At 48.6% G+C, this 25,877-nt stretch overlaps 1 protein-coding gene and 1 long non-coding RNA gene across 5 annotated transcripts in view; one reads left to right on the top strand and one right to left on the bottom strand.

Moving 5' to 3' along the window:
- Positions 1 to 17,050, top strand: part of LOC310677707 — a 33,781-nt gene extending 16,731 nt beyond the window's left edge. The window contains exons 2-4 of the long non-coding RNA XR_014511375.1: positions 5,165 to 5,307; positions 16,130 to 16,287; positions 16,726 to 17,050. This is a non-coding gene — a long non-coding RNA (uncharacterized lncRNA). The remainder of the gene's footprint in view (positions 1 to 5,164; positions 5,308 to 16,129; positions 16,288 to 16,725) is intronic.
- On the bottom strand, positions 1,748 to 25,817 carry WDR89 (WD repeat domain 89). Of its 4 annotated transcripts, XM_083438902.1 has the most exons (3): positions 24,912 to 24,961; positions 14,427 to 14,554; positions 8,487 to 13,281 (listed from the first exon to the last, which is right to left on the bottom strand). In XM_083438902.1, the coding sequence occupies exon 3, from the start codon at positions 13,238 to 13,240 to the stop codon at positions 12,077 to 12,079; it is 1,164 nt and encodes a 387-aa protein (XP_083295028.1). In that variant the 5' UTR covers positions 13,241 to 13,281; positions 14,427 to 14,554; positions 24,912 to 24,961; the 3' UTR covers positions 8,487 to 12,076. The 4 variants fall into 4 exon arrangements, 3 of the variants coding, with proteins under 3 accessions (XP_083295028.1, XP_083295026.1, XP_083295027.1); XR_014510731.1 differs by lacking the exons at positions 8,487 to 13,281; positions 14,427 to 14,554 and adding an exon at positions 1,748 to 2,608 and having other exon boundaries at positions 24,912 to 25,817; XM_083438900.1 differs by lacking the exon at positions 14,427 to 14,554 and having other exon boundaries at positions 24,912 to 25,012.
- Positions 25,818 to 25,877: the final 60 nt, after the last annotated feature.

The following is a 25,877-nucleotide window of genomic DNA, read 5'->3' as shown; positions in this document are numbered from 1 at the left end:
ACGCTGCAGGAGGTCCCAGCAGCGCTCCCCACGCTGCGGATAGCAGCCTGCCGCCCGGCGCGAGGGGCGCCCTGAAGCAGAGCGCCCCTCGCGCCCGGCATACATCTGCAGCATGGGGAACGCTGCAGGAGGTCCCAGCAGCGCTCCCCACGCTGCGGATAGCAGCCTGCCTCCCGGCGCGAGGGGCGCCCTGAAGCAGAGCGCCCCTCGCGCCCGGCATACATCCGCAGCATGGGGAACGCTGCAGGAGGTCCCAGCAGCGCTCCCCACGCTGCGGACAGCAGCCTGCCGCCGGGCGCGAGGGGCGCCCTGAAGCAGAGCGCCCCTCGCGCCCGGCATACATCCGCAGCATGGGGAACGCTGCAGGAGGTCCCAGCAGCGCTCCCCACGCTGCGGATAGCAGCCTGCCGCCTGGCACGAGGGGCGCCCTGAAGCAGAGCGCCCCTCGCGCCCGGCATACATCCGCAGCATGGGGAACGCTGCAGGAGGTCCCAGCAGCGCTCCCCACGCTGCGGATAGCAGCCTGCCGCCTGGCACGAGGGGCGCCCTGAAGCAGAGCGCCCCTCGCGCCAGGCATACATCTGCAGCATGGGGAACGCTGCAGGAGGTCCCAGCAGCGCTCCCCACGCTGCGGACAGCAGCCTGCCTCCCGGCGCGAGGGGCGCCCTGAAGCAGAGCGCCCCTCTCGCCAGGCAGACATCCGCAGCATGGGGAACGCTGCAGGAGGTCCCAGCAGCGCTCCCCACGCTGCGGATAGCAGCCTGCCGCCGGGCGCGAGGGGCGCCCTGAAGCAGAGCGCCCCTCGCGCCCGGCATACATCCGCAGCATGGGGAACGCTGCAGGAGGTCCCAGCAGCGCTCCCCACGCTGCGGACAGCAGCCTGCCTCCCGGCGCGAGGGGCGCCCTGAAGCAGAGCGCCCCTCGCGCCAGGCAGACATCCGCAGCGTCGGGAGCCCTCCAGGAGCTCCCAGCAGCGCTCCCCACGCTGCGGATAGCAGCCTGCCGCCCGGCGCGAGGGGCGCCCTGAAGCAGAGCACCCCTCGCGCCCGGCAGACATCGGCCAGCCCCACAAGCTCGGGGGACAGCAGGAAGGCGCATCGCCGCCACCCCGCTGTTCCTCGACCTGGTTAGGTTTCCCCGCCCTGCTTTTTGGGGGGAAAATAAAGGAAAAATTTTTTTCCTTTATTTCCCCCCAAAAAAACTAGGTGCGTCCTATGGGACGGAGCGTCCTATGGGACGAAAAATACGGTAATTTACAACATGAGGAGTTGTGAGAGAAGAGAAAGTACCAGTTGCTGGAACCGCAGGAGGGGAGAGCGTTCTTGTGCTGAGGTCCTGCTTGTGCGTTTCCTACCTTGGCCACTGTGAAAACAGGATTCAGGAACGTACTGTACCTTGATTTCAGTAAGGCTTTTGACAAAGTTCCCCATGTCTTGCGGAGAAGCTAGTACAATGTGTGGTCAGACTGCACCTGGAGTCCTGTGTCCAGTTCTGGGCACCTCAATTTAAGGAGGGTATTGACAACCTGGAACATGTGCAGAGGAGGGTCTGGAACCAAGCCTTATGAGGAACGGTTGAAGGAGTTGAGTGTGTTTAGCGTGAAAAAGAGGAGACTGAGAGAAGATATGATACCTATGTTCAAATATCTAAAGGGCTGTCACATGGAGGATGGAGCAAGCTTGTTTTCTGCCTCTCCACAGGGGAATAATAATAATAATATTTTTTATTTATATCCTGCCCTCCCCAGCCGAAGCCGGGTAGAACCTAAACCAATGGATTCAAGTAAAAAGAAAGGAAATCCGGGCTAAATATCAGTAACTTTTTGATTGTAAGAGCTATTCAGTGGTGGATGTAGTATCCGGAAGTGCATGGTGGCAGAAGAAGAGGGTAGGTCATCTCCTCCAGGGTCTGCTTATGAACCTCTTCCCACCTGCATCTGATCCCTGTTGAAGGCAGAGAACAATAGATGGACTCTTTGTATCATCTAGCAAGCATTTACCATAGCAGCACTCACAATATTGATTCTGATTATCCAGTCAGGATGCTCCACGACTTCTTGCAAAGCAAAGCCGTTATCTAGATGCGATGTGTTCTTGTGTAATTTAAAAATTCAGAATTGGCCGCAGATTTTTCCCTTGCAATTGAATCCTATTCTCAAGGTCCTGCTCTCGGCTGAACAGTAATACTGTTTGTACACAACGTGATGAGGACTCGAGAACAGTTTGTGCTGATCTTTACCTGAGAGCAGCTACCATGTCCCTCACATTCACAGTCTTATGTTAGCAGGAACTGTGGACGGTTGTTGTTTTTCCAGGTCCCAGGCATTGTTTCAAAGGAGGATATTTTTCAAGGCTTGTCAGTAGCTCCAGCACACGAAGCAAAACGTAGTTAAGCTTGCATTGACCCAAGCAGACCTGGGTGGAGGGTTTCCATAGTTCTGTCAAGTTTCAACAAAACACAAACCTGCCTCCTTGCCTCTGCATCTCCACAGGGAACTTGCACACAGCAACAGAGGCTACACTTTCCAGTTTCTCCACGTCCCTCCTCTTCCAGTGACACTGTCGTTGCAAAAGCAACCAGCACGACAATTTCAGAATTCCAAAGTGGCCTAAGCGAAATGTGAAACTTACAGTAGTCAATGTACAATGAGTTCCTCCCTCGTGTAACGTCAGGAATAAAAAGCTTGCCTACTAGGAACAGACATTCGGGGCCACGTCAAACTCATTTGCAACTATCTCCTGAACAGATAATATGGAAAAATTCCAGACCCTTCCAAGGGTCCCTATTTTCCAGGGGCAGTCCCAGATTTACAGAACCTGTCCGTCCCGGTTTCTGATTTGATCCCAGAAACCCTGCTTCTCCTTAAGATGTCCCTATTTTCATCCAAGAAGAAATGTTGGAGGGTGTGGAATAGGATGTCCTTATTTTCATCGGGTAACTGCTGGAGGGTAAGGTAAAGGTAAAGGGACCCCTGACCATTAGGTCCCGTCGTGACCAACTCTGGAGTTGCGGCGCTCATCTCGCTTTATTGACCAAGGGAGCCGGCGTACAGCTTCCGGGTCATGTAGCCAGCATGACTAAGCCGCTTCTGGCGAACCAGAGCAGCGCACGGAAACGCCGTTTACCTTCCCGCTTGAGCGGTACCTATTTATGTACTTGCACTTTGACGTGCTTATGAACTGCTAGGTTGGCAGGAGCAGGGACCAAGCAACGGGAACTCACCCCGTTGCGGGGATTCAAACCGCCGACCTTCTGATCAGCAAGTCCTAGGCTCTGTGGTTTAACCCACAGCGCCACCCACGCCCCCTGGAGGGTAGGTAACTAATTGTCATGTGACATCACATCCGGTTTATGGTATACAAGCAGCAGCAAGGCTTGTTGGGGAGTGACTCAAGTGCCCATTATGTGTGATGATGGACACTTGGTTTCAAGGATCACATGGCTCATAAGTCACTCTCAGCAGCTACACACTGGAACTAGAGACTGGAAGGACCTATCAGGAGTGAATATAGACCCTCGGTACAAAGTGTTTTGTTTTGTTTTGTTTTGAGCCGCCCAGAGTGCCTGGGGAAACCCAGCCAGTTGGATGGGGAATAAATAATACATTATTATTATTATCATTATTATTATTATTAAACTGTCACCTAAGTAACCAACTCCCAGGGCAAATTGGTTCTTCCAGGGACCACCAGCTGATATCACCTTTGCTCTTGCTGCTCCCCAAAGAATGAATCAAAGGGACTCAAATGACCCTTCGGTGTTGCTCCTGCAGTGGAAATCTTCTGCCATTCACAAACCCATAGTAAAGAGTTCCTGAGTCCAAGAGCTTCCTCTTCTCACTGCAGGGATAATTGATGGTGGACATTTCGTTTGTTTTTACAACTGGTCTGTTTCAGCGTTTCCTCGTTTGCTGAACATAGATTTAATTATTACCACCACCACCACCCCTTTTGAACGTTTGTCTCGTTTATTTAGCTGGCACTAGGCAATGCGAAGGGACACGGGTGGCGCTGTGGGTTAAACCACAGAGCCTAGGACTTGCTGATCAGAAGGTCGGCGGTTCAAATCCCCGCAATGGGGTGAGCTCCCGTTGCTTGGTCCCAGCTCCTGCCAACCTAGCAGTTCGAAAGCACGTCAAAGTACAAGTAGATAAATAGGTACCGCTCCGGCAGGAAGGTAAACGGCGTTTCCATGTTCTGCTCTGGTTCACCAGAAGCGGCTTAGTCATGCTGGTCACATGACCCGGAAGCTCTACGCTGGCTCCCTCGGCCAATAAAGCAAGATAAGCGCCGCAACCCCAGAGTCGGTCACGACTGGACCTAATGGTCAGGGGTCCCTTTACCTTTTAGGCAATGCGAAGCCAGCCAGCCAGACCCACCCAAGTCTTTCCCAACAGTTCTGGAAATGCTTTACTGGAGAATAACCTGTCTTCAGGTGGAAGAAATTGCCAGAGATCTAATGATGTGTGCCAGCCTCAGTACCAGCCCATGACATTTTGTTGGAGTGGAGCCGAAGTAGAACACACACACACACACACAAACACACACACCAGCAAGGACCATCCCTTCCTTTTTTAAAAAAGTCTTGCTGCACCATCCAGACCCTGATTCCTGCTTTCATCTATTCCCACCCCCCAACCTTCCTGCCTTCATGATGCTGTCTGAGCTTCACCCTGCAGCAGGGCAGGGCCAGCATTTTGGGAAACAACTTGAAGACAGAGGTCATTGTCACAGGGAGGTAGGAAGCAGTCCCAATCAAAAGAGGCTGGCTATTGTGGGGGGTGTCTCTGGCAAAATGGGAATCTGTTGCTGCGAATGATGCACGAGAGGCATTGCTCCAGGCTGATTAAAACAGCAAAGAGATGAAAACCACGTGTATCCCTTTCCACAGGCATGACTCAGTTTTCTGAAAAGCGGAGTTATTGTGCTCCGCACTGATGAGGGCAAAACTGTAGGAAAACGATATATGTTGGCTAGCTCTGGGTGAAAACTGTACCCAAATACTCTCAATAACAAATCTCGCAATACAATGTCCTCTTTAAACAGCTGCATGAAGGAAAAGCAGGGGGGCTCAGGGTCTCCTCGGACTGCCAGATTCACAGATTTCTGATACCCATCATTAAATGGCAGCTATTTCACCCATGTTTTCTGTACTTCCCAATTAGTAAAATCAACTTAAAGGATGTGTCCTACTTGCTTGAAGGAACCTCCAGCCTGCCTTTCTGCATATATGATGTGGTCCACCTTTCCCATGCCTGATGTCATCTAAGACGTCAGGAGCCAGAAACGTCCAGCCATGGCTTTAAACGTAAGCTAAATATGGAGGAAAAGCAGGAATGCACTTTTAAGTGTCCTCCCAATTCTCTGCATCTGAAAGACGGTGCTTTTTGAATTTGGCGCCTTATTCTGTTGCCCTCCCAATTCTTTCCTTTGAAGTCGGGTCACCTGATAGCATGGTGACATCACAGGAGATTGACAGGTGGGTCTGCCAGCCACATGCTGTTCTCTACCTGGCTTAAAGGGAAGTTGCAGTTTCAATATTCCTTGCATATCTAGTCCTTCTGTAATCAAGAAGGCTGGTAGCCTGAGGAGAAGTTCCCAGGAGCCTGGGGTTTATTTTGTTTTTAAACATCCCATTAATGTTAAAGTAATGTGTTCATTAAAGAGGCTCATCCATCCGCTGCCGATTCGCAAACCTGCAACGTGGGGGGTAGCTGTGCAGCAAGAGACTGGAGTGATCAAGGTTTACGCAAGGAAAAGAAATGCTCCCATCCACCATGCAAATACAAGATCTACTAGATTCTGTACCATGAGAATGAGAGCCCCGGCAGGTGAGCAGTCACAGGTATACAAGCAATCATTTCGTAAAGGGGAACCTATAAAACAGTGTCCACAGGATGGGAGAATGAACGTGCAGAGGGCAAGACTTCGCCAAAACACAAATGTGCACATTCAGCTTCCAAAAAGAATATGGGTTGCACGCACATGTAATTGAGAATGCTGCACACTCCAGATGTCAGCTGAGAAAACAATTGGGCAGAGTCAGGCACCTTGCTGGAGCCAAGCTCCATTCAATGTAATACCTCTTCTTCATCACACCTTGTCAGGGAACTGCCATCAGAGCTGGAGGTGGAGAGAAGGCTCCAGAGGGATGCTGGAGAGGGTCCCAGTAGGGAGAGAGGCAGCCCATCCGCTGGGGAAGGAAATCAGCGTAACACCAGTGGAGAAGGGGGACAGATGGGGGAATCGGAGAGGTGGCTCCAGGACTCCTAGCCGGAGACCAGCGGAGAGTGTACGGGTACTCCGCTGCCCACACCCTCCATGCGCAGAAGACTTCCACGCAGGGAGAGTAGGAGGAGACTGGGCGTCAAACAGCTTTTATGCTGGAAAAGGTTCAAGAAACGCCCACTGACGGATTCTGCCAGCGACTGAGGCAGCCACGAAACTTGAGGCTGTCCAGACAGAAAGGGTTCAACCAGGTAACCTAGCCAGGAGTGGCGGCAACTTACGCACGAGCAACCCCTAGAACCATTACACACCTGAACCAACCTGCCTTTCCCTAGGAACATAGGAAATTGCCTTACGCTAACTCAGGGGTTATCAATCTGGTCCCTACCGCCCACTAGTAGGCATTTCACGGCACAAGCTGAATCCCCCTTCCATCGAGCACGGGTGGACAGTAAGGAAATTTTTACCATCAAGAAAGATGCATTAGTGGGCGGTAGGTATAAAAAGGTTGACCACCCCTGCTCTAACTACTGGGAATACAGTGGTACCTCAGGTTAAGTACTTAATTCGTTCTGGAGGTCCATACTTAACCTGAAACTGTTCTTAACCTGAAGCACCACTTTAGCTAATGGGGCCTCCTGCTGCTACCATGCCGCCGGAGCACGATTTCTGTTCTCATCCTGAATCAAAGTTCTTAACCTGAAGCACTATTTCTGGGTTAGTGGAGTCTGTAACCTGAAGCGTATGTAACCTGAAGCATATGTAACCCGAGGTACCACAGTATTGGTGTTATAGAGAAATTGTGGCAGCGACCAGAACGCCTGTATCGTTTGGGTGGCGGTGGGACAACCTTCAACCTTCCTCATTCCCTTTAACTTTTGCATACGGTTGGAGTTCCCTCCCATATAAGACCACCCAGTTTTGGGGGGGCTTTGATAAGTTGTCCCATTAACACGGGTTTCAATGTTTTGATAACGCAACTGGAAGCTTCCTGCAGCTTCTCTGATGCATCGTTTGGGCACGGCGCAAATTCCCAGCAGGCTCAGAACAAAACTTTAAAAATAGACTGGCAAATTAATGCTTCCATAAATGGACGACAATCCCTTGACACACAGGTTGTGGGATTATTCCAGAAGTGGGTTTCCCCCCCTTTCCTCCTTGGATAAGCACAGCATGCGGAGTTTTAATCAGAGACCAGAGCCTTACTATGAATAATTTGGCACTAGATCGGCTTCCCCGAAACACAGAGCACTTCAGGCAGCAGACAGGCTCCTACCACTGTGGCAAAGGCTGACTTGTTATAGGCAAAAGAAAGTTAAGCCTCTCAACAGCATGCAAGGCATCAAGGGGCAGGATTCGGCCAGTTACACTAGCTTTTAGCTGTAACTTTTAGCTAAAACTTTTAACTTTTAGTGTAACTTTTTCTGCTTCCATTCCCTGCATGCCCCCTATATCTGCTCTGAGGGTTCCCTCAATTCATTGCAGTAATATAAAATAAAGTATTGCCTTCTTTATTGTTTAAGTAATGTTAATATTGTTTGTCGCTGTTTATGCGGCTGGTATGCTTTTCTTTGGGATGCGGGTGGCGCTGTGGGTAAAACCTCAGCGCCTAGGACTTGCTGATCGCATGGCCGGCGGTTCGAATCCCCGCGGCGGGGTGCACTCCCGTCGTTCGGTCCCAGCGCCTGCCAACCTAGCAGTTCGAAAGCACCTCCAGGTGCAAGTAGATAAATAGGGACCGCTTACCAGCAAGAAGGTAAATGGCGTTCCGTGTGCTGCGCTGGCTCGCCAGATGCAGCTTTGTCACGCTGGCCACGTGACCCGGAAGTGCCTGCGGAGAGCGCTGGCTCCCGGCCTATAGAGTGAGATGAGCGCACAACCCTAGAGTCTGCCAAGACTGGCCCGTACGGGCAGGGGTACCTTTACCTTTACCTTTATGCTTTTCTTTGTTTCACTTTTCCATGGATGTGATATTAAATATTAACATGATTCCCCATGGCAGCTGGGATAGCTCAGTCGGTAGAGTGTGAGGCACTTAAATCTCAAGGTCGGCTTGGGCAAAAGATGCCAGCATTGCAGGAGGGTGGACTGGATGACCCTTGGGGGCACCCTCCAAGTCTATAACCCCCCCCCCCTTTTCCCCTTATGGTATTATGCACTGTATCATTTTATTTGCTGTGAGCCACTTGGAGACCTTCAGGGGACAAGCGGCTAAAAAGTTTCATATAAATAAACTAAAATAATAAAATGAAATCCAAGAAGTTCTGTAATTGCTTTTATTCCTAGGGGTTAGGGGAGCCAGTTTCTATGCCAGCTCAGATCTTTATATAAACACACAAGACGTAACCGGCTATGCTTTTGCATAAATAAAGTATACTATTCATTGTATCAAATTGTAGATTTCAACGGAAGTCTCATAAAGTTCAACAAAAAAAGCAGAAGACCCCGTGGATCAGTTCATTCTCTAGTCAGTTCATGCATAAGGTCCTTACATGTATAAGTGTCTATTCCACCTGTCTGTTCATAGAGTCCAATAATCCACATGAAGGGTTATTGCAGTTCCACAGAATCCTTTCACAGAATCTAAGACAAGGATTTCCGGAATATTAGCCTTGTTTCGTCATCCTAGGCTGCAACCACTACCATGCTATAAGATCCACTATCCTGTAATACAGTGGTACCTCGAGTTACATACGCTTCAGGTTACATACGCTTCAGGTTACAGACTCCGCTAACCCAGAAATAGTGCTTTAGGTTAAGAACTTTGCTTCAGGATGAGAACAGCAATCGTGCTCCGGCGGCATGGTGGCAGCAGGAGGCCCCATTAGCTAAAGTGGTGCTTCAGGTTAAGAACAGTTTCAGGTTAAGTACAGACCTCCGGAACGAATTAAGTACTTAACCCGAGGTACCACTGTATTACATATGAGCCTGTTCTACTGATGAAGCCTAGGATGACAAAACAAAGCCATTTTCCATAAGTGATGCTTTGCCTTCCCCCTCAAAATGCACCACACCTGGGGCGTGTGGAATCCCTCAGATGCTGAGCCCAACCCAAAGCCCCTTAAAAGCTGACAAGTCAAGCAGATGACGTTGCCTGAAGAGGTCCAGCGAGCGGCGAACTCCGACGCCCCCATGTACTTGACAACTGCCAAAATCGTGTCTGCTGTACGTATGGCAATAGCAAAGTTCATCGCACAGCAAACAACCATCCACATGCCTGGTTTTGTGACGGCATTGCCATATGGATACAGAAAGGAAAATGTCAGTTCATCCCACCCACTGCCATGCCGATCTACAGATCCCAAAAGGAAGGTAAATTTAGGTTGCACGTCTTTTTCAATCTTCTCTTTTATTTAAAGAAGTTCAGGGACACAAGCAATAGCCAACAAGCGTTGCAGTATTTCTGTCCAAGGGGTTGGAGCTGGCTCAAGTCTGCAGGAAGCCAAACCTGGGTCTGTACCCTGGAAGGAACATTCTCCAACCCAGAGTCTTCGGAGATAAGTTGTAGGAGCCAGAACCTGAAATGCTGTAGGCAGAAGATACTGCTGTACTGACGATGGAAAAGCACGAATCAAGATCGCTGTTCTACCTAGCTGAGTATTCTTGATGTTGGCAGGCACTAGCTTTGACCTTTAAAGCCCTAAACGGCCTTGGCCTTTTATACCCAAAGGAGCATCTCCACCTCCATTGTCCAGCCCGGACACTGAGGTCCAGTGAGGTCCAGCTCCGAGGGCCTTCTGGCGGTTCCCTCCCTGCGAGAAGTGAGGTTACAGGGAGAGGGCCTTCTCGGTAGTGGCGCCTGCCCTGTGGAACGCCCTCCCAGCAGATGTCAAGGCGATAAACAACTATCTGACTTTTAGAAGACATCTGAAGGCTGCCCTGTTTAGGGAAGCTTTAAATGGCCGAGGTTGTATCGTGTTTTTAATATTTTGTTGGGGGGTGCATGGGGAGAAAAGAGAGAAGGAAAGACTCATTGCACAGCTGAAGGTCCTCGTGTTAACAGAATGACTGTGATGGATATTGCCTAGTATATTTATGGAATACAAAATGTACAAAGCTGCTTTCATTTTTGAAAACTAAGCTTTTGCAAGTCGGGAAAAATCGGAGAGTTGGTTACAGAAACCACCCACACTGTAGTAAACAAAAGGAAGTTTTTATTATCTTAATCTTTTATTCTTACTGTCAGCATCAATCCAGAAAGAAAAGGAACTATGTTTTTTAAAAATCTGCAGCACCTGTTTACTGCCAAGTGACGGGGAGAAACATACAAGGCACAATTCTGGTTTCAAACTGGTGCCGGCTCTTGGGGTGGGGGTGGGGGAGAGATCCCAATCAGTGCCTGTCTCCAGCCTTGACAGATCGTGGTACTAAGTAAATTTGGGTATGGTAAACAACTTCAAAGCAACGATGTTCCTACAAAATCAGCCACATTAATCCATGTATCATTTACAAAATAAGTAAAAAAAAATTCTCTAATAATAATCAGTTTTTGAAGATCCATAGCTTCAGATTCCAGACTTTCATTTTTATATCCATGGGTTTCAGGGAACTGAAAGTTTGCAGAGATCAAAACAAACTACCTTGTGTCTTGATGTGATACGCAGTGCTAAAGTTAGCTAGCAGTTCCCAGTTTTCAGTTCCTCATCTGGACCAAAGTTCGAAAAACAACTCATTCAGAAGAGGAACTAAAGGGAATGAGCGAATTAGCTATGATCAGAGTAGATCCAGTAAAATCAACAGGCTAAATTTCAGTGGGTCTACTTTTCAGTAAGATTTACTTGGGCATCACCCAATATGCCCCAAGACCTCAAAATAATGTTTGCACTACCAAAAATCATAAGCTTCCATGACTGGTAAGACTCCCCTTCAAGATCCACAATAAATGTCTCCAGTCATTACAGTCATGTTTGCACAATGCTCATAAATGCACAATGGCCTCTGATAACAAATAAGGAACTGGGTGTGTGTGCCCCCAAATCATGGGAACCATGTATTCAGCTTGTAGTATTTCCAAACAGAGACCAGTTCCCTTCCCACCTGCAGAAAATGGATGAAATCAGAAGCAGGTAAGAACTACAACATCAATTAGCTGCAGCAAATGGTCAGGGATGATTGTAGGCCACAGGCTAGTCCCCAGCCCCACCCCAAAATTAGAGAGATGCTGTGTGTGTCTGGTTCATACATTGGAGAGGAGGCCATCAAGTTTCACAGAACTGAGGGGGTGCAGAAGGGAACTTTCTAATCTTGCCATTCTCAGTTTGTCCCTTATGCCTCTTTTAGTAGGCTTATCTCCCTCTTCCTCCACTCCCCGTGACTTCAGGCATCATTTTAAGAAAATTCCATCTATAGCAAAATATAATTTGGGCTGTTCGGATCTGGAGAGAAATGTTTGAACAAGGCTGTCATAAGCAGCTTCAGACAAAAGAACGATACCTTTTAATTTGCTTGGCAGGCTTCTCCTATCGAGGCACCAATCCAGTGCCAACTTTGCTGGAAGTTGGGGTCCCCACTGACACGGAGAGGATATTTTCCGAGTAAACAAGGCCACGGCTGTCGAGCTGTACACATCAAATACCTGCAAGGAACTCACTCCCCCCCAAAAAGTGTTGCAGCTTTTCAAAAGGTCAACTCTCTACAAGTGGAAAACTGCAGCACCCTAAAGATCCAACTAATTTATTATGGCATAAGCTTCCGTGCGTGATGAAGCAAACCTTAGTCCACAAAACGTTGTGCCATAATAAATTAAGTCTTCAAGGTGCTGCAGACTTGTTTTCCCCCTGAAACGGGCTAAGGCAGGTACCCTTCTGGAAGCACTTTCAGGTAGAGGCCTCCCCATCGCAGCCACCTCTTTACAAAGACGTCCGTTTTTTCTTGCTCTTGAAAGCGTGCTGGTGAACTCTCAGCCGCTGGTGAACAGAGGAAGCAGTCTTCATAGAAGTCTTCTTTCCAAAGGCTTTCCCCACGGCTCCAGGTTTCCATAGCAACAACTGCGCATCCTCTCCACCGGTCAGCAAAGACTCATCTGCCACGTTCCAGCAGATTGAGCGGACGGGAGCAGAGTGCCCCTCCTGAAGGACTCCTACAGAACTCAGGCCACCAACCCCACAGTCCAGGAGGCAGATGTTTCCTGATGATGTTCCCCCAACAACAACCAACTTGTCCATCGTTTCATGGTACAAGCCACCGATTAAGTAGTCCACCTTGGTGCTTTCTCCACTTCCTGCTTCTCGGGCGTCTGGAACATGCAGCAATGTGACTGGCTCCTCGGTCTCCAGCTGGGCGAGATCCCACCGACAGAACCCTTCGTCGTGCGTCGTGCAATAGACCTGCCGGTAATCTTTCCCGGACCACCCGACGGAACTGACCGACGAGTCGGAGTTGCAGGTAGCAACCAGCGCATCTTCTTCGCTGTCCTTGTTGATGTCAAACACGTTCACCAGCCCGTCGGTTGACCCAGAAACTACCAGGTTCTGTTTGGTGGGGTGAAAACGGATTTTGGTGATGTCATCGTTGTGGGTCTCCGAGTAGAAGCCCAGAGGCTCGTTGCTGGAAGCTTCACTACTCGCGCAGATGCGAGCATCCCAGAAGGCCATGAACACATCGTCCCCCACTTTTTCCGTTCCAGCGCAGACTATGAGGTCGTTGCAGCTTACGTCAAAGCTAATGAAGACATTTGAAAGGGAGCCACGGAACAACTGCGTCGGCCCTGCGGTCGCCAAGCGCGTATCCCAACATTTCACTGTTCCATCGCTGCAAGCGGAGAACAACACACTTTCACATGTATGTGCGAATCGGACGCCGCTGAGCAGCCCGGGACGGCTGCTATATTCCCGTAGCAAAGTGAGTGTCTCTCTGTTGTAAACCCTGATTGATTTATCGGAACACGAAACGGCCACCAACTGGCTCCCTCCGCCTCTTGAAATATCCAAGTCCAACAGATAAGTGGGGTCTTTTGCCAGTGCACACCGTTTTGCTATTTGGAGACTGGAAAACTGCTCCTTGATCTTCTCCATAGCAACTGCGACTAAAACTGCATCCTCAAGAAGGTAGAGGTCTGGAAAATAGAAATAAGACCAAATTAAATAAGGTCTCCACTGTTAATCCTTTCAAGAGCACTTTTCGGCACAAGAAAGGTTCCGCTAGTGGTTTAAATCAAGGGTAGTCAGCATGTTTATGCTTGAGAGCTGTTCTTACTATCCTGACAGTGGTTTTGGGGATGGAAGGAGCATTGCGCTCTGGAAACTGACCTTTTCAAGTGCCATAATAAAGCTGGTGTCCTCCAACGGTTTGGAGTATGTCCTCTGAGGCATAGCCAGGGCGTTCCAAACAAAATCCAACAGAGATAGATATCAACACTTTCAAACATGCCATTTCTCATTTTTTCCCCTTATGCTTGAGGTTTGGGGCAAACTTTAACCAGAGCCTGAATGCAATTATCCAGAGCCTTTATGGGCCAGGTGAAATTGGCCATTCCTAGTTTACAAGTCAGCGTAGAAGTAAATACTCCTAAAGGCCAGTTTTAAAACACTGCTAAGACCCAGGTAAGAATAATACCAATGCAACACAATATAGTAATAATAATAATAATAATAATAATAATTTATTATTTATACCCCGCCCATCTGGCTGGGCTTCCCCAGCCACTCTGGGCAGCTTCCAAAAAAAAATAATATTAAAATACTGTACCACATCAAACATTAAAAGCCTCCCTAAACAGGGCCGCCTTCAGATGTCTTCTAAAAGTCTGGTAGTTGTTGTTCTCTTTGACATCTGATGGGAGGGCATTCCACAGGGTGGGTGCCACTACCGAGAAGGCCCTCTGCCTGGTTCCCTGTAACTTGGCTTCTCACAGTGAGGGAACCGCCAGAAATCCTCAGCGCTGGACCTCAGTATCCGGGCTGAACGATGGGGGTGGAGACGCTCCTTCAGATATACTGGACCGAGGCCGTTTAGGGCTTTAAAGGTAAGCACCAACACTTTGAACTGTGCTCGGAAACGTATCGGGAGCCAATGTAGGTCTTTCAAGACCGGTGTTATATGGTCTCGGCGGCCCCTCCCAGTCACCAGTCTAATCAAATCATCATCAGCATAACATCGCCACTCAATAAAAGATGATGGACTACTAGCAAACCACGCAGGCAAAGACAAGCCAACTGACACCGTTGTGATGTCAGGTGATTGACAGGTGGGTAGCCCCACCTGCCCGTCCCTAAGGCATCTCCAGCCAAATGTTCCTCTAGTTTCCATTCAGAAGAAAAAGAAGTGATGAAGGTATCAAACGTCTGAGGAGCATTTCCCTGGACTTCCTCAAGAGACCTTGTGGAGATCTGGAAGGAGAACAGATCTGGAGTTCTTCCAGGGTACTATTGTATAAATCTGCACTTGTTTCTTAAAATAATAAAAAAAGTCATTTCCACATTTTCTGGGGCAATGTTTACATGTCCTTGCTGTCAGAGGGCACCGCCTTACAGAGGAAAGGGCAACATCCCACACAATGGGGTAATAACCGGCGAGGGTGTATTTTTGTCGACTGCCACATCTCATTAAGTCGCGCCGCGGACATGCGGCAAAATGTCAGCTGGTGAAAACGGAATCCTACCTCTCGTTAGGAGTGCCCGGCTGAAGGTTAAACAAACAAGCCAGGCAGAGAGTCCAGGGTGTAGCCAGAGGCTCTTCCTCTTCGGAAGAGGAAGCCGCTGCGAGACTTTGATGGGAAGAGTTTCAATAGGAGGCAGGAGAAGGCCCTCCCCCCCTTCTACCCACTGGGTCACATTTATGGGAGAAGTAGGGAAGTCGTGATCTTCCATGCACAATGGGAAATTAAGAGCTGGGAGGCAGCCAGATGCAGACATTGTCAGGGCAGATGGGAAGCCTGCAAATGTGAGATCTAGTCTGCGGCTGCTGTTTTCACCTATTAATTCCAAGGCGATTAATCCCAGGGTTGTTAATAGCTCGACTCTCCTTTTGCCTGCATTCCCCCCCCCCTTTCATATATATCAAGTTTTTCTGGGCAAAATGCAGTTTCTGGATGTTATGAGAGAGGGAGTGGGTGGCTGTGTCAGGGAAAGAATACACGGCAAAGAGAGATCTGCATTGGCTCCCAGTACGTTTCCAAGCACGATTCAAAGTGTTGGTGCTGACCTTTAAAGCCCTAAACAGCCTCGGTCCTGTATACCTGAAGGAGCGTCTCCACCCCATCATTCTGCCCGGACACTGAGATCCGGCGCCGAGGGCCTTCTGGCGGTTCCCTCACTGCGAGAAGGGAAGCTACAGGGAAGCTACCATGCAGAGGGCCTTCTCGGTAGTGGCGCCCGCCCTGTTGAATGCCCTCCCAGCAGAGGTCAAGGAAATAAGCAGCTATCTTATCTTTAAAAGACATCTGAAGGCAGCCCTGTTCAGGGAAGTTTTTAATATTTAATGCTGTATTGTTTTTAACACTCAATTGGGAGCCGCCCAGAGTGGTTGGGGAAACTCAGCCAGATGGGTGGGGTATAAATAAATTATTATTATTATTATTGATTATTAAGGGTTAATGCTCAAGGCTCACGTTCAGTCCTCAGACCACACAGGGCGGGGTTAAACTGCCCCCAGAGTCCCAACTCTGGGTCCTGTTCCTTTGGCCCAATGTCCGACTGTTGAGTTGAGCACCTCGCTTCAGCAACCTCTATCGTGTAAATTATGGGCGGCGAAACCAGCTGCCTCCCCTCTGCTGAGGTTAGGCAGCTGGTTTCCCAACAGCCCCCAGCATGGCCAATGGGCATGGATGATGGAAGTTGTAGTCCAATTCCCAACAGCCCCCAGGATGGCCAATGGGCATGGATGATGGAAGTTGTAGTCTAACAATACTGGCTTAAATACTGCTTTTCACACATCCCCCTGCTTTTCCCCTTTGTTTCAATCAGACGATCATCGAATCAGGAGGGAACTCAAAGGTCATCCATCACAAGAATAAGGAAGGCACATGCAGCACCCAACCGCGGGACCAAAGCCTCTCTCTGCCACAGACAGAGCCCTGTTCAGAGGTCAACAAATTTGGGGTTGCCTTAGTGACCAACAAACGGTTTGTCTTCGCCAGCACATGTCCCTGCTTGTCCCTGAAACAGAGTTGTTCCGCCTGGCCTTTGGCTTCGAATCAACTTGATCCCCTCCCCCTCTTTCCTTTTTCCTTCTGTGATGGAACTCCTATTTGGGGACTGCCCTGGCTTTTTTCTGGCCCACGTAGTTACCAGTCTGGATAGGGCCCTGGTGAAGATTTGACATTTTTATCCCCCAAAAGTTTTTGATTTGAGTTTCTACTGAAATGAGGCTGCATTTTAATGTTGTACTTAATCTTGTTTTTAAGTTGTATTTCAATCAATTGTTTTTATACCTGATGTTAGCTGCCCTGAGCCCGGTCTTGGCTGGGGAGGGCGGGGTATTATTATTATTATTATTATTATTATTATTATTATTATTATTACTACGTCCCTGAAACAACCTCCTTGTTTTCTTCCTCCAGCCTGGAGCAACAGTGACCTGGAAGGGACAGAAACAAGCCCCCATGCACTCACTGAAGCCAAAGAGGGGCAACAGAAGTTTGCTCTAGATCTCTGCTTGCGTCTTGCAGAGATCCGCAACCAACTTCCAGACTTCCACCCAAGTCTGGGGCTAGGACCACCAGCTTGTCTCTCTCACCACAGCCCAGCTGAACTCCCACCATGGTAGAGAAGCCAAGCTGGACTGTCAAACCATGGCCAGGTCTCTTGTCTTGCAGAGGGGACACCCCCTTCCACTCTGTTGCCTCTCCTGAAGTCACTATGAAATAAATAAACAAACTATCCTCCCCCTAGCCTTGCCTCCAAACTCTCCTAACAAACGTGGTTTGCTAAACTGCTCCAAGTAATCATTTCAAAGGAACTATGGTTTGTATGGATGGACATGACATGTGAAACCGTGGTTGGGAGGTAAAATTTGCTCCAAAGAGAGGCAAAGCTTAGCTTCCAGTTTGCAAACCACAGTTCACAGGGAGATGATACACCAGGGTGAAGACCTCGAAATGTTGTACTGGGTGACTAGAAGAATTAATTGGAATTCAATATTGAATTACTGATCACAAAGTAGTATTTGAAATACCATTTTTTCCAAGAGTATATTGGAGGTGATAAAGGACTATAAAACCTTCCATGGCAGGCTTGAAATATTGGTCCGCATAACTTTTAATGCTACTGGAATATAGTTATAGATGTTCAGTCATTGACACACAAGTTATAAACAGCATTTCTTAGGCTAAAGAGAGATCCGTGAGTCATTTAAATCCTACAAGGTTTTCAAAAATAGACCGGTGATTCATGAATTACATTCTTCTACCTCCCAGAGAATCTTTTGGCAACGGTGCGGTTTTCACAATGGTTGCTGTCTCCCGAGAGCAAGGCCGCTGTAGCAGGTAACCACTGGAAAGCAAACCCCACGCAAAGCAGTGGTGTCGTCATATCTATGCCAAGCAAGGCTTGCGTCTGCTGGCATCGAGGCACCAAGACCACACAATCTCTTTGCTTTCTCTCCCCTGCTGTCTCTCACCCTCCCTCACCATCGAGTGGCTCAGAACTGCTGCTTTAAAAAACCTCTTCCCCGTTTCAACTGCTGCCACTTCGTCCAGGCTTTTTAGAGTCTGCCCTGGGCATCTCACTATTTCTGGTGCGTCATTTCCAAGTTTCTAGTCCTTAAGGGCTCTCCCACCCTACTAATGACACCCATGTATCGCATAGGAGCACGGGAACCAGATGCAAAGTCAATCCATTAGTTTGCCAAGTTGACTACCATGTTGAGAGGCATGGGTTTCAGACAGGGATTTCCGTCCCGTCCCCCTAACTGGAGGTGCTTGGAATCAAACCTAGGACGTTCTGCATGCAGAGCAGATGTTCTACCCCTAAGCTACAGCCCATCTCCAGGTGCAGAGAAAAGCCAATGCGTCTGGAGGGGGTAGAACAAGGCAAGCTCTACCTCTTCTTTAAATCAGAACCAGTGAAGGTCCTGTGTGAGTGCCTGGAGGTGGTTGGAGGATGGATGGCAGCTAACAGATTGAGGTTGAATCCTGACAAAACAGAAGTACTGTTTTTGGGGGACAGGGAGCGGGTGGGTGTGGGGGATTCCCTGATCCTGAATGGGGTAACTGTGCCCCTGAAGGACCAGGTTCACAGCCTGGGAGTCATTTTGGACTCACAGCTGTCCATGGAGGCACAGGGTAACTCTGTGTCCAGGGCAGCTGTCTACCAGCTCCACCAGGTACGCAGGCTAAGACCCTACCTGCCCGCGGACTGTCTCGCCAGAGTGGTGCATGCTCTAGTTATCTCCAGCTTGGACTACTGCAATGCGCTCTATGTGGGGCTGCCTTTGAAGGTGACCCAGAAACTGCAATTAATCCAGAATGCGGCAGCTAGACTGGTGACTGGGAGTGGGTGCCGGGACCACATAACACCGGTTCTGAGAGATTTGCATTGGCTCCCAGTACGTTTCCGAGCATGATTCAAAGTGTTGGGGCTGACCTTTAAAGCCCTAAACGGCCACAGTCCTGTATACCTGAAGGAGCGTCTCCACCCCCATCATTCAGCCCGGACACTGAGGTCCAGCGCCGAGGGCCTTCTGGCGGTTCCCTCATTGCGAGAAGTGAGGCTACAGGGAACCACACAGAGGGCCTTCTCAGTAGTGGCACCCGCCCTGTGGAACGTCCTCCCATCAGATGTCAAAGAGATAAACAGCTACCTGACATTCAAAAGACATTTTAAGGCAGCCCTGTTCAAGGAAGTTTTTAATATTTAACGCTGTACTGTTTTTAATACTTGATTGAGAGCCACCCAGAGTGGCTGGGGAAACTCAGCCAGATGGGCGGTGTATAAATAATAAATTATTATTATTAGTAGTAGTAGCAGTAGTAGTAGTAGTAGTCAGCTTGCTCTGCCTTTGAAGGATGCTTTTATCCCTAGGTAACATGACCAGTGGTCAGGGGTGATGGGAATTGTAGTCCAAAACATCTGGAGGGCTGGAGGTTGGGGATGCCTGTTCAAGCAGATCACCAGGGAGGTGCCTGTGATATCAGATGCCTCTAATCAGGCGTCTCCTCAAGGGCCACCGTTAAGGAGCTTCTGCCTAGGGAGGCACCAGTAAGTAAAAGACCTCCGTCCACAAGGAAATGGAGACACCAACACAGCGACACCTCACCGGCCCGGCCCACTCCCTGCTCCTTTCCACCCTCAAAGTCAGCGGTTGGAAGGAGCAGCACAGGGCGGCGTCACAAAGCAATGCTGGGAGGGAGAAGCTCCGTATCCCCCATCAACTGATGTCATGGATCGGCTGGATGCAGAGGAATGGTGGGGGGCACCAGCTGGGGAACCCCCAAGGTTAAGATGGCTCAGAGCCTGGGAATTGGTGGTGGGACAAGTGGTCAGACAGAAGAGGCAGGGAGGAGAAGGTGTGGGAAGCTGAGGAGGCAACAGGGTTTAGTGAGCTGAGAGAGTCTGTGGCAGAGAGGATTTCAGAAACAGAGGCAGAAGCAGGAGAAGAAGAGTTTGGATTTGATATCCCACTTTATCACTACCCGAAGGAGTCTCAAAGCGGCTAACATTCTCTTTTCCCTTTCTCCCCCACAACAAACACTCTGTGAGGTGAGTGGGGCTGAGAGACTTCAGAGAAGTGTGACTGGCCCAAGGTCACCCAGCAGCTGCATGTGGAAGAGCAGGGAAGCGAACCCGGTTCACCAGATTACGAGTCCACCGCTCTTAACCACTACACCACACTGGAGGGTGGAAGGAGGGAGGCCAAGAGGCAGAGATGAGTCCACCTGGGGAAGAGTCACAGGTGTCTCTTCCTCCTGCTGTGACAAGCTCCCTGCCCCGCTTGTCGCCCAGAACCAGAAGAGGCGTGAAAAGGGCAGGGGAGAGGTTGGCTGCATGCAGGCGCAGTCTCTGATTGACTGGGGAAAGTCCTGGAGAGAAGGGGACTCAGGCAGCTGTGGGAAGGCGGGACAAGACCTACCAGAGATGAGTTCCTATACTCATTAGGCCTGACGCCCTGCCAAGTCTGTGCATATCATGTTTTGGCTGGTAAGGAGTTAACTCAAACCAGAACAGTGTGATTTACTGCCAGTTTGCTCCTGACGGCTGCGGGGCAGATGAGAGCGCGTCTTGCTCTAAGGAAAGGGACGATCAGGAGCTCACTTAAGATCCAGGTTGTTCCTTTGAAGCCCACCCACCCACACTTGATGTCATGTAGGGCAGAGGGCGTGGCTTCTTCAAAACAGCCTCAAGGACAAATCAAGAGGTCTTGAACTTTGGCCTGCAGGCTAGAGTTTCCCCCACCTTTGACCTAAACCATGCATTCACCAGAATAGGCCACTGCTTTTCCATGGTAGCCTGGAAGAGAAGCCTGAACACCCTGACTACAGAAAAGAATAATTTGAAGCTTCTAAGCGCTTTGCAAAAATGCAGACGCTGAGGATTTCAGCACTGGACTATTTCAAAGAAAGAGCCACCAAAACAACAGGTAAAACAGTCCCAAGGTTGGAAGCAACAGCTCAAAGCAGAACAAGAAAACAATTCTTATTTAAAAATAAAGTCTTGAGTGTGACTCATTTTCTGCATTTAATTATTTCTCTGGCTGGGCCTTCCATCTCTCTCGCGATTCCCACACTAATGCACATGTGTTATTTTAGAAGCCAGGTTTCCAAGGCAATAGGACCTGAAGAGGCAACGCAATTGGCAGCCAATTTGCTCGGCACCTCTGGAATCTGTCTTGGGGGAAAGGAAGATCTTTATGCCTTCGAAGAACAGAGCTGTGCCCGGAAACAGCTTCCAGCCCGAAGGATAGCTAAGGCCAAATGTATCATTAAATGCAGGCCTGCCTTTGTAGGCTGAATTCGAACTCAGAGCGACTCACGAATGAAAATATAAATTGTTCTGATAATGAATCCAGGTGCTGAGCACTGACCGGCTTGGAGTTCAAATAGGGACTCTGCAAATCAAGAGAGAGGCATCAGCATACTTGGGAGGCATGCAGGGAAGTAAACCCAAGGGTGGTTGTTGCTTAGTCGTGTCCGACTCTTCGCAACCCCATGGACCAGAGCACGCCAGGCATTTCTGTCTTCCATTGCCTCCCGCAGTTTGGTCAAACTCATGCTGGTGGCTTCGAGAACACTGTCCAGCCATCTTGTCCTCTGTCATCCCCTTCTCCTTGTGCCCTCCATCTTTCCCAACATCAGGGTCTTTTCCAGGGAGTCTTCTCTTCTCATGAGGTGGCCAAAGTCTTGGAGCCTCAGCTTCACGATCTGTCCTTCCAGTGAGCCCTCAGGGCTGATTTCCTTCAGAATGGAGAGGTTTGATCTTCTTGCAGTCCATGGGACTCTCAAGAGTCTCCTCCAGCACCATAATTCAAAAGCATCAATTCTTCAGCCTTCTTTATGGTCCAGCTCTCACTTCCAAGGGTTACAGAAGTGCAAAATGAAACCACCCATTTTTAAAACAAAAACAAACATAAGATGGCAAGAAGCCCAATGAGGACTGAAAATGATTGGTAGTCCTGAAATGTTAAGTGACCATAGGAAAAGAAAAAAGGACGACGGGGGTGGGGACAGAATAGTACGCTGAAAAATAGCCTGGCAAAATTGCAGGGGGTTGGACGATGACCCATAGGGTCCCTTCCAACAATTTTACAATTCTGTTTTTCTATCCAAAGCACTTTGCATGCACTATCTAGTCACAATTCTTATGTCCCTCCAAGGTAAGTGAGTATTATTACTCCCACACTTCTGATGGGCAGACTGAGGCCAGAAGACAGGGCCTTGCAAGGTGAGTATAATTACCCCCATACTTCTGATGGGCAGACTGAGGCCGAGAGACAGGGGCTTGCTCGAAGGCCACCTAATGAGTTCTTGGCAGAGGTGTGATTCAGACCAGGGACTTCCTGATTCACAGCTCGGACATTTTAAGCCACCGCTCTGCACCTCCAGGTCTCTAACACCAGCAAAAAAAAGTACCAAGCAAAATTTAAAAGCGGTCACAATGATGAAGCTAGATAAACAAAAACAACAGCGAAAACAGAATCCTAAGAAAGGAAACGGCAAAGGCAGACTAAGGGTGATATCCAACGTAGCACTATGTTAAACTACAGCATGCTTGTTCCACTGGCAAAACGTTCTGCACTGGGAACGTTGCTGTGAACTTTGGTGCACACAAAACCGTGCAATCGGTTACACGGCAAGCTTTTGCTGGTACAACTGTTACACTGGGTTCGTTGGCTGTGCAATATTAAGCATCGCCACAGATAAAGATTCCCTCGGCTGAAAAAAGGCCTCCAACTTTTTCTGTTGGCAATGCAGTAAGGAGAGCCTCAATAACTAAGTTAGGGCTGTAACGGTCAACACACTTGGAATACAACCCCCAAACCAACTGGAAGGCAATGAAATTGACCAAAAGGAAAAGATATAAATTATAAAATACTTGCTTAAGCAAAAATGTGTATCTTGTGTGTCCTTTGTGACCCTGTATAGAAATGATCATGCTTAATTTTGGATAAGCAGTCGCTGCTGTAAGCAACGATCATTAAGCCCCATTTACGCGCATTCGATATGTGCATTGCACCGAACCCACGAGTGACCCAACAATCTCACAAAAAGGGGCAGAACATGGCAGGAACGGGGTGTTTGCAAGCTTTCCCCATGGTGTTCCAAATTTTACTTTATTTGGTTTTTACATAATTTTTACTTAATTTGGTGATTTTACTTAAACGTGTGGTGCCTTGGAACGCAATCCCTGTGTAAATCAGGAGCGATTTGAAAAAGCTCAAGTTTGAATTTTGCCGTTGTCATTTTACTAGTTTAATAATATCTTACCAGTCTTAAGACGTGTCACCACAGACATGGATCTGGGTGATAGGAGCAGACTGAAACCGTTAGGAAGCAACAGATCTGGCTAAAGAGTTTCGGGAGAGATGGTGCCACTATATATAATTAAGTTCACTTATCAGGAGAGGCGGGACGTGGGTGGCACTGTGGATTAAACCACAGAGCTTAGGGCTTGCCGATCAGAAGGTCGGCGGTTTGAATCCCCACGATGGGGTGAGCTCCCATTGTTTGGTCCCAGCTCCTGCCAACCTAGCAGTTCGAAAGCACTTCAGAGGGCAAGTAGATAAATAGGTACCACTCCGGCGGGAAGGTTAAAAAAAAAAAAGGCGTTTCCGTGCGCTGCTCTGGTTCGCCAGAAGCGGCTTAGTCATGCTGGCCACATGACTGTATGCTGTATGCTGGCTTCCTCGGCCAATAAAGCGAGATGAGCGCCACAACCCCAGAGTCGGTCACGACTGGACCTAATGGTCAGGGGTCCGTTTACCTTTTATCAGGAGAGGCAAAGTGACTTCCCTGTGGTTAGAGGCAGCAATGCTTCTGATAACCAGTTGCTGGAAACAGTATATACCTACCCAAACCTTGAGAGTCTTTTCACAGGCTAGATTCAGGTGCTGTAGCCAATTTAAGCGAGGTAGGCAGCTACCAAGGAGAGGGCCTTCTTAGTGGTGACACCCTTGACTGTGGAATGCCGGGCCCAGATAGGCTTTCTCTACATGGCATCTGTGGCCACGTAGGGAGATACTGCAAATCGCATGTGCCATGAACGTGTGTGCACCTGAATGAATTCAATACATCTTAGGACACCTTCAATCACCACTTTTGTAGTCTGCAATTTCACACGAGCTGCTACTCACACTGCTGGGGTAACAGCAGTAGCTGAGACAATCGGAGCAGGGAGTCTTACACATGAGAGAGAGAGAGGTGGGGAAAATAGTATATAGCTAAATTATAAAAATAAAAAATCTATACATGTAAAATTATAAAAAATACACAGGAATTTGCAGATATTTTCCCCAAGGGGTAGGAGCAAAGTAAAGTGGGGGACCAGAGCAGACTAGTGCCTGTGCATTTTTCATATTTCAAGTTATTATTATTATTCATGTCTCTGCCATGCTGCTTTATATTTTTAAGGGAAAATGTCAGCACACTTTACAACACATTGAAACATCAAATAAAACAAGACAGAATAAAAACTTAGTGAAGAACGTCAAATAGAAAGTCTACCTTCAAAGCAACATAATTAACAGGGAATTAAATGCACATTTAACGCAGCAAAGTTAAGAACAACAACAATCTAAAACATTTCAAAAGAAAAAAAAGTTCTACTAAAACGAGAACGTTACTTTCTAAAAAAAATGAAACCTGGGAATCTGAGAATTATACTTTGGGGCAGCAGGAAGGACAACTGAGCCCGCTCGCCCCATGCACACATGGGGAACAACAGAACCAACCGCCTAGTCCTTTTCACACGTACACAAGCCAAGGCCTGACTTCCCACACCACCGAAGTAATTTCAGAAAGGGATCGTTTTAGGGATACCTTGTGAGAAATGTTTTTTTTAAAAAAAAAACCCCAAAGAAGTAGTAATATTAATGATGGTGATGCAAGGGCGGCCCAGGAATTTCTGGAAATTCGTAATGCAAAATTATCTAACTCAGAAGGGAGTATATAACTTTATTTTACTAACCCAACTTAAATAAATAATGTAATTTACAAATGAAAAGAGGGGGGGGGGAGAAATTATGCGGAACAAACCAGCAATAAACAAGACACGCACAATTCACACGTACCAAACGGAAAGACACGTGTATTACCTGGCGCAGGCGGGTTAAAGAAGAAGCGTCTCCCTTCCCCGCGTGCTTCACTTTTCCTTCCTGCTCCAGCAGCTGCCTCCGCTCAGCGCAGCCCCATTGGCCGGCTGCTCACGACGCAACGACGACATCGGACTTCTGCGCTAACATGATTGGTCAAGGCAGCAGCGAGGGCGTGGCTTTCCGAATGTCGCGCCCACACCGGCTATTGAGTTAAGAAAGGCAAGGGCAGCGGACGGCCAGTACTTCCGGGTTACACTAAAAGGCCGCCATTTGAGGGGCGCACGAGTGGAACGCATAGAATTTGCTCACCGACGTCCATGTGTGCTATCGACAGCACTGCAGTTCCTGCGCTTTTATTTGTAACTTGCTTTTGCTCCGTTTCTCAGCTAGATTGGTAAAGAAAAAGCGTTTTATATGCGTTGTATCTGCGATATGACACTGTGACACCAGATGGCGCTGTGGAGTCCCGGATTTCCCTACCGGATTTCCCTGCATGTGTTTACAACGCGTTTAGCTGAATCGCTTCTTTGACCAGTCCAGATCCAGCCAGGCGTCCCTAATCCTATCTTTTTGTTCAGACTTGACTCTGCCCCACATATTCGATGGAGAGCCGGAAGTGTAGTTTGTGTAGCGTCAATTAGTTTTGCAACGACCCACCCTCTTGGAGGCAAGAGAGGGAAGGATGCGAGCGGACAGCGCGAGCAAAGGGAGAGGCGTGCTGCTGCGTAGCGTGGCCGCCAGGGGGCGCTGTCGTACTGCTTTTTCTAACGAGGTGAATTGTTTTATTGCGCAGCCCTGCGCCTATTTATTTTATATGCAAGAAAAGGGAAAGATGTAAATTGGAAAGGATGGAAGAAACGGGAGGATCATTAGGCGGGGTTTCATTTGAACCAGGCGTCGGATCCAGTAATAACAGAACAGAAGGTGGTGTGGTATTTATCAGGGCACTTACACTTTTAAAAAGAA

This window comes from Podarcis tiliguerta (genome assembly GCF_965153285.1).
Source record: "Podarcis tiliguerta genome assembly, chromosome: 1".
Lineage (NCBI taxonomy): Eukaryota > Metazoa > Chordata > Lepidosauria > Squamata > Lacertidae > Podarcis > Podarcis tiliguerta.
This window is presented reverse-complemented; position numbering and strand designations above follow the sequence as displayed.

What these genes read in the sequence shown, in the direction of transcription:
- WDR89 (XM_083438900.1), bottom strand. Translation starts at nt 13,240, where the DNA reads ATGGAGAAGATCAAGGAGCAGTTTTCCAGTCTCCAAATAGCAAAACGG.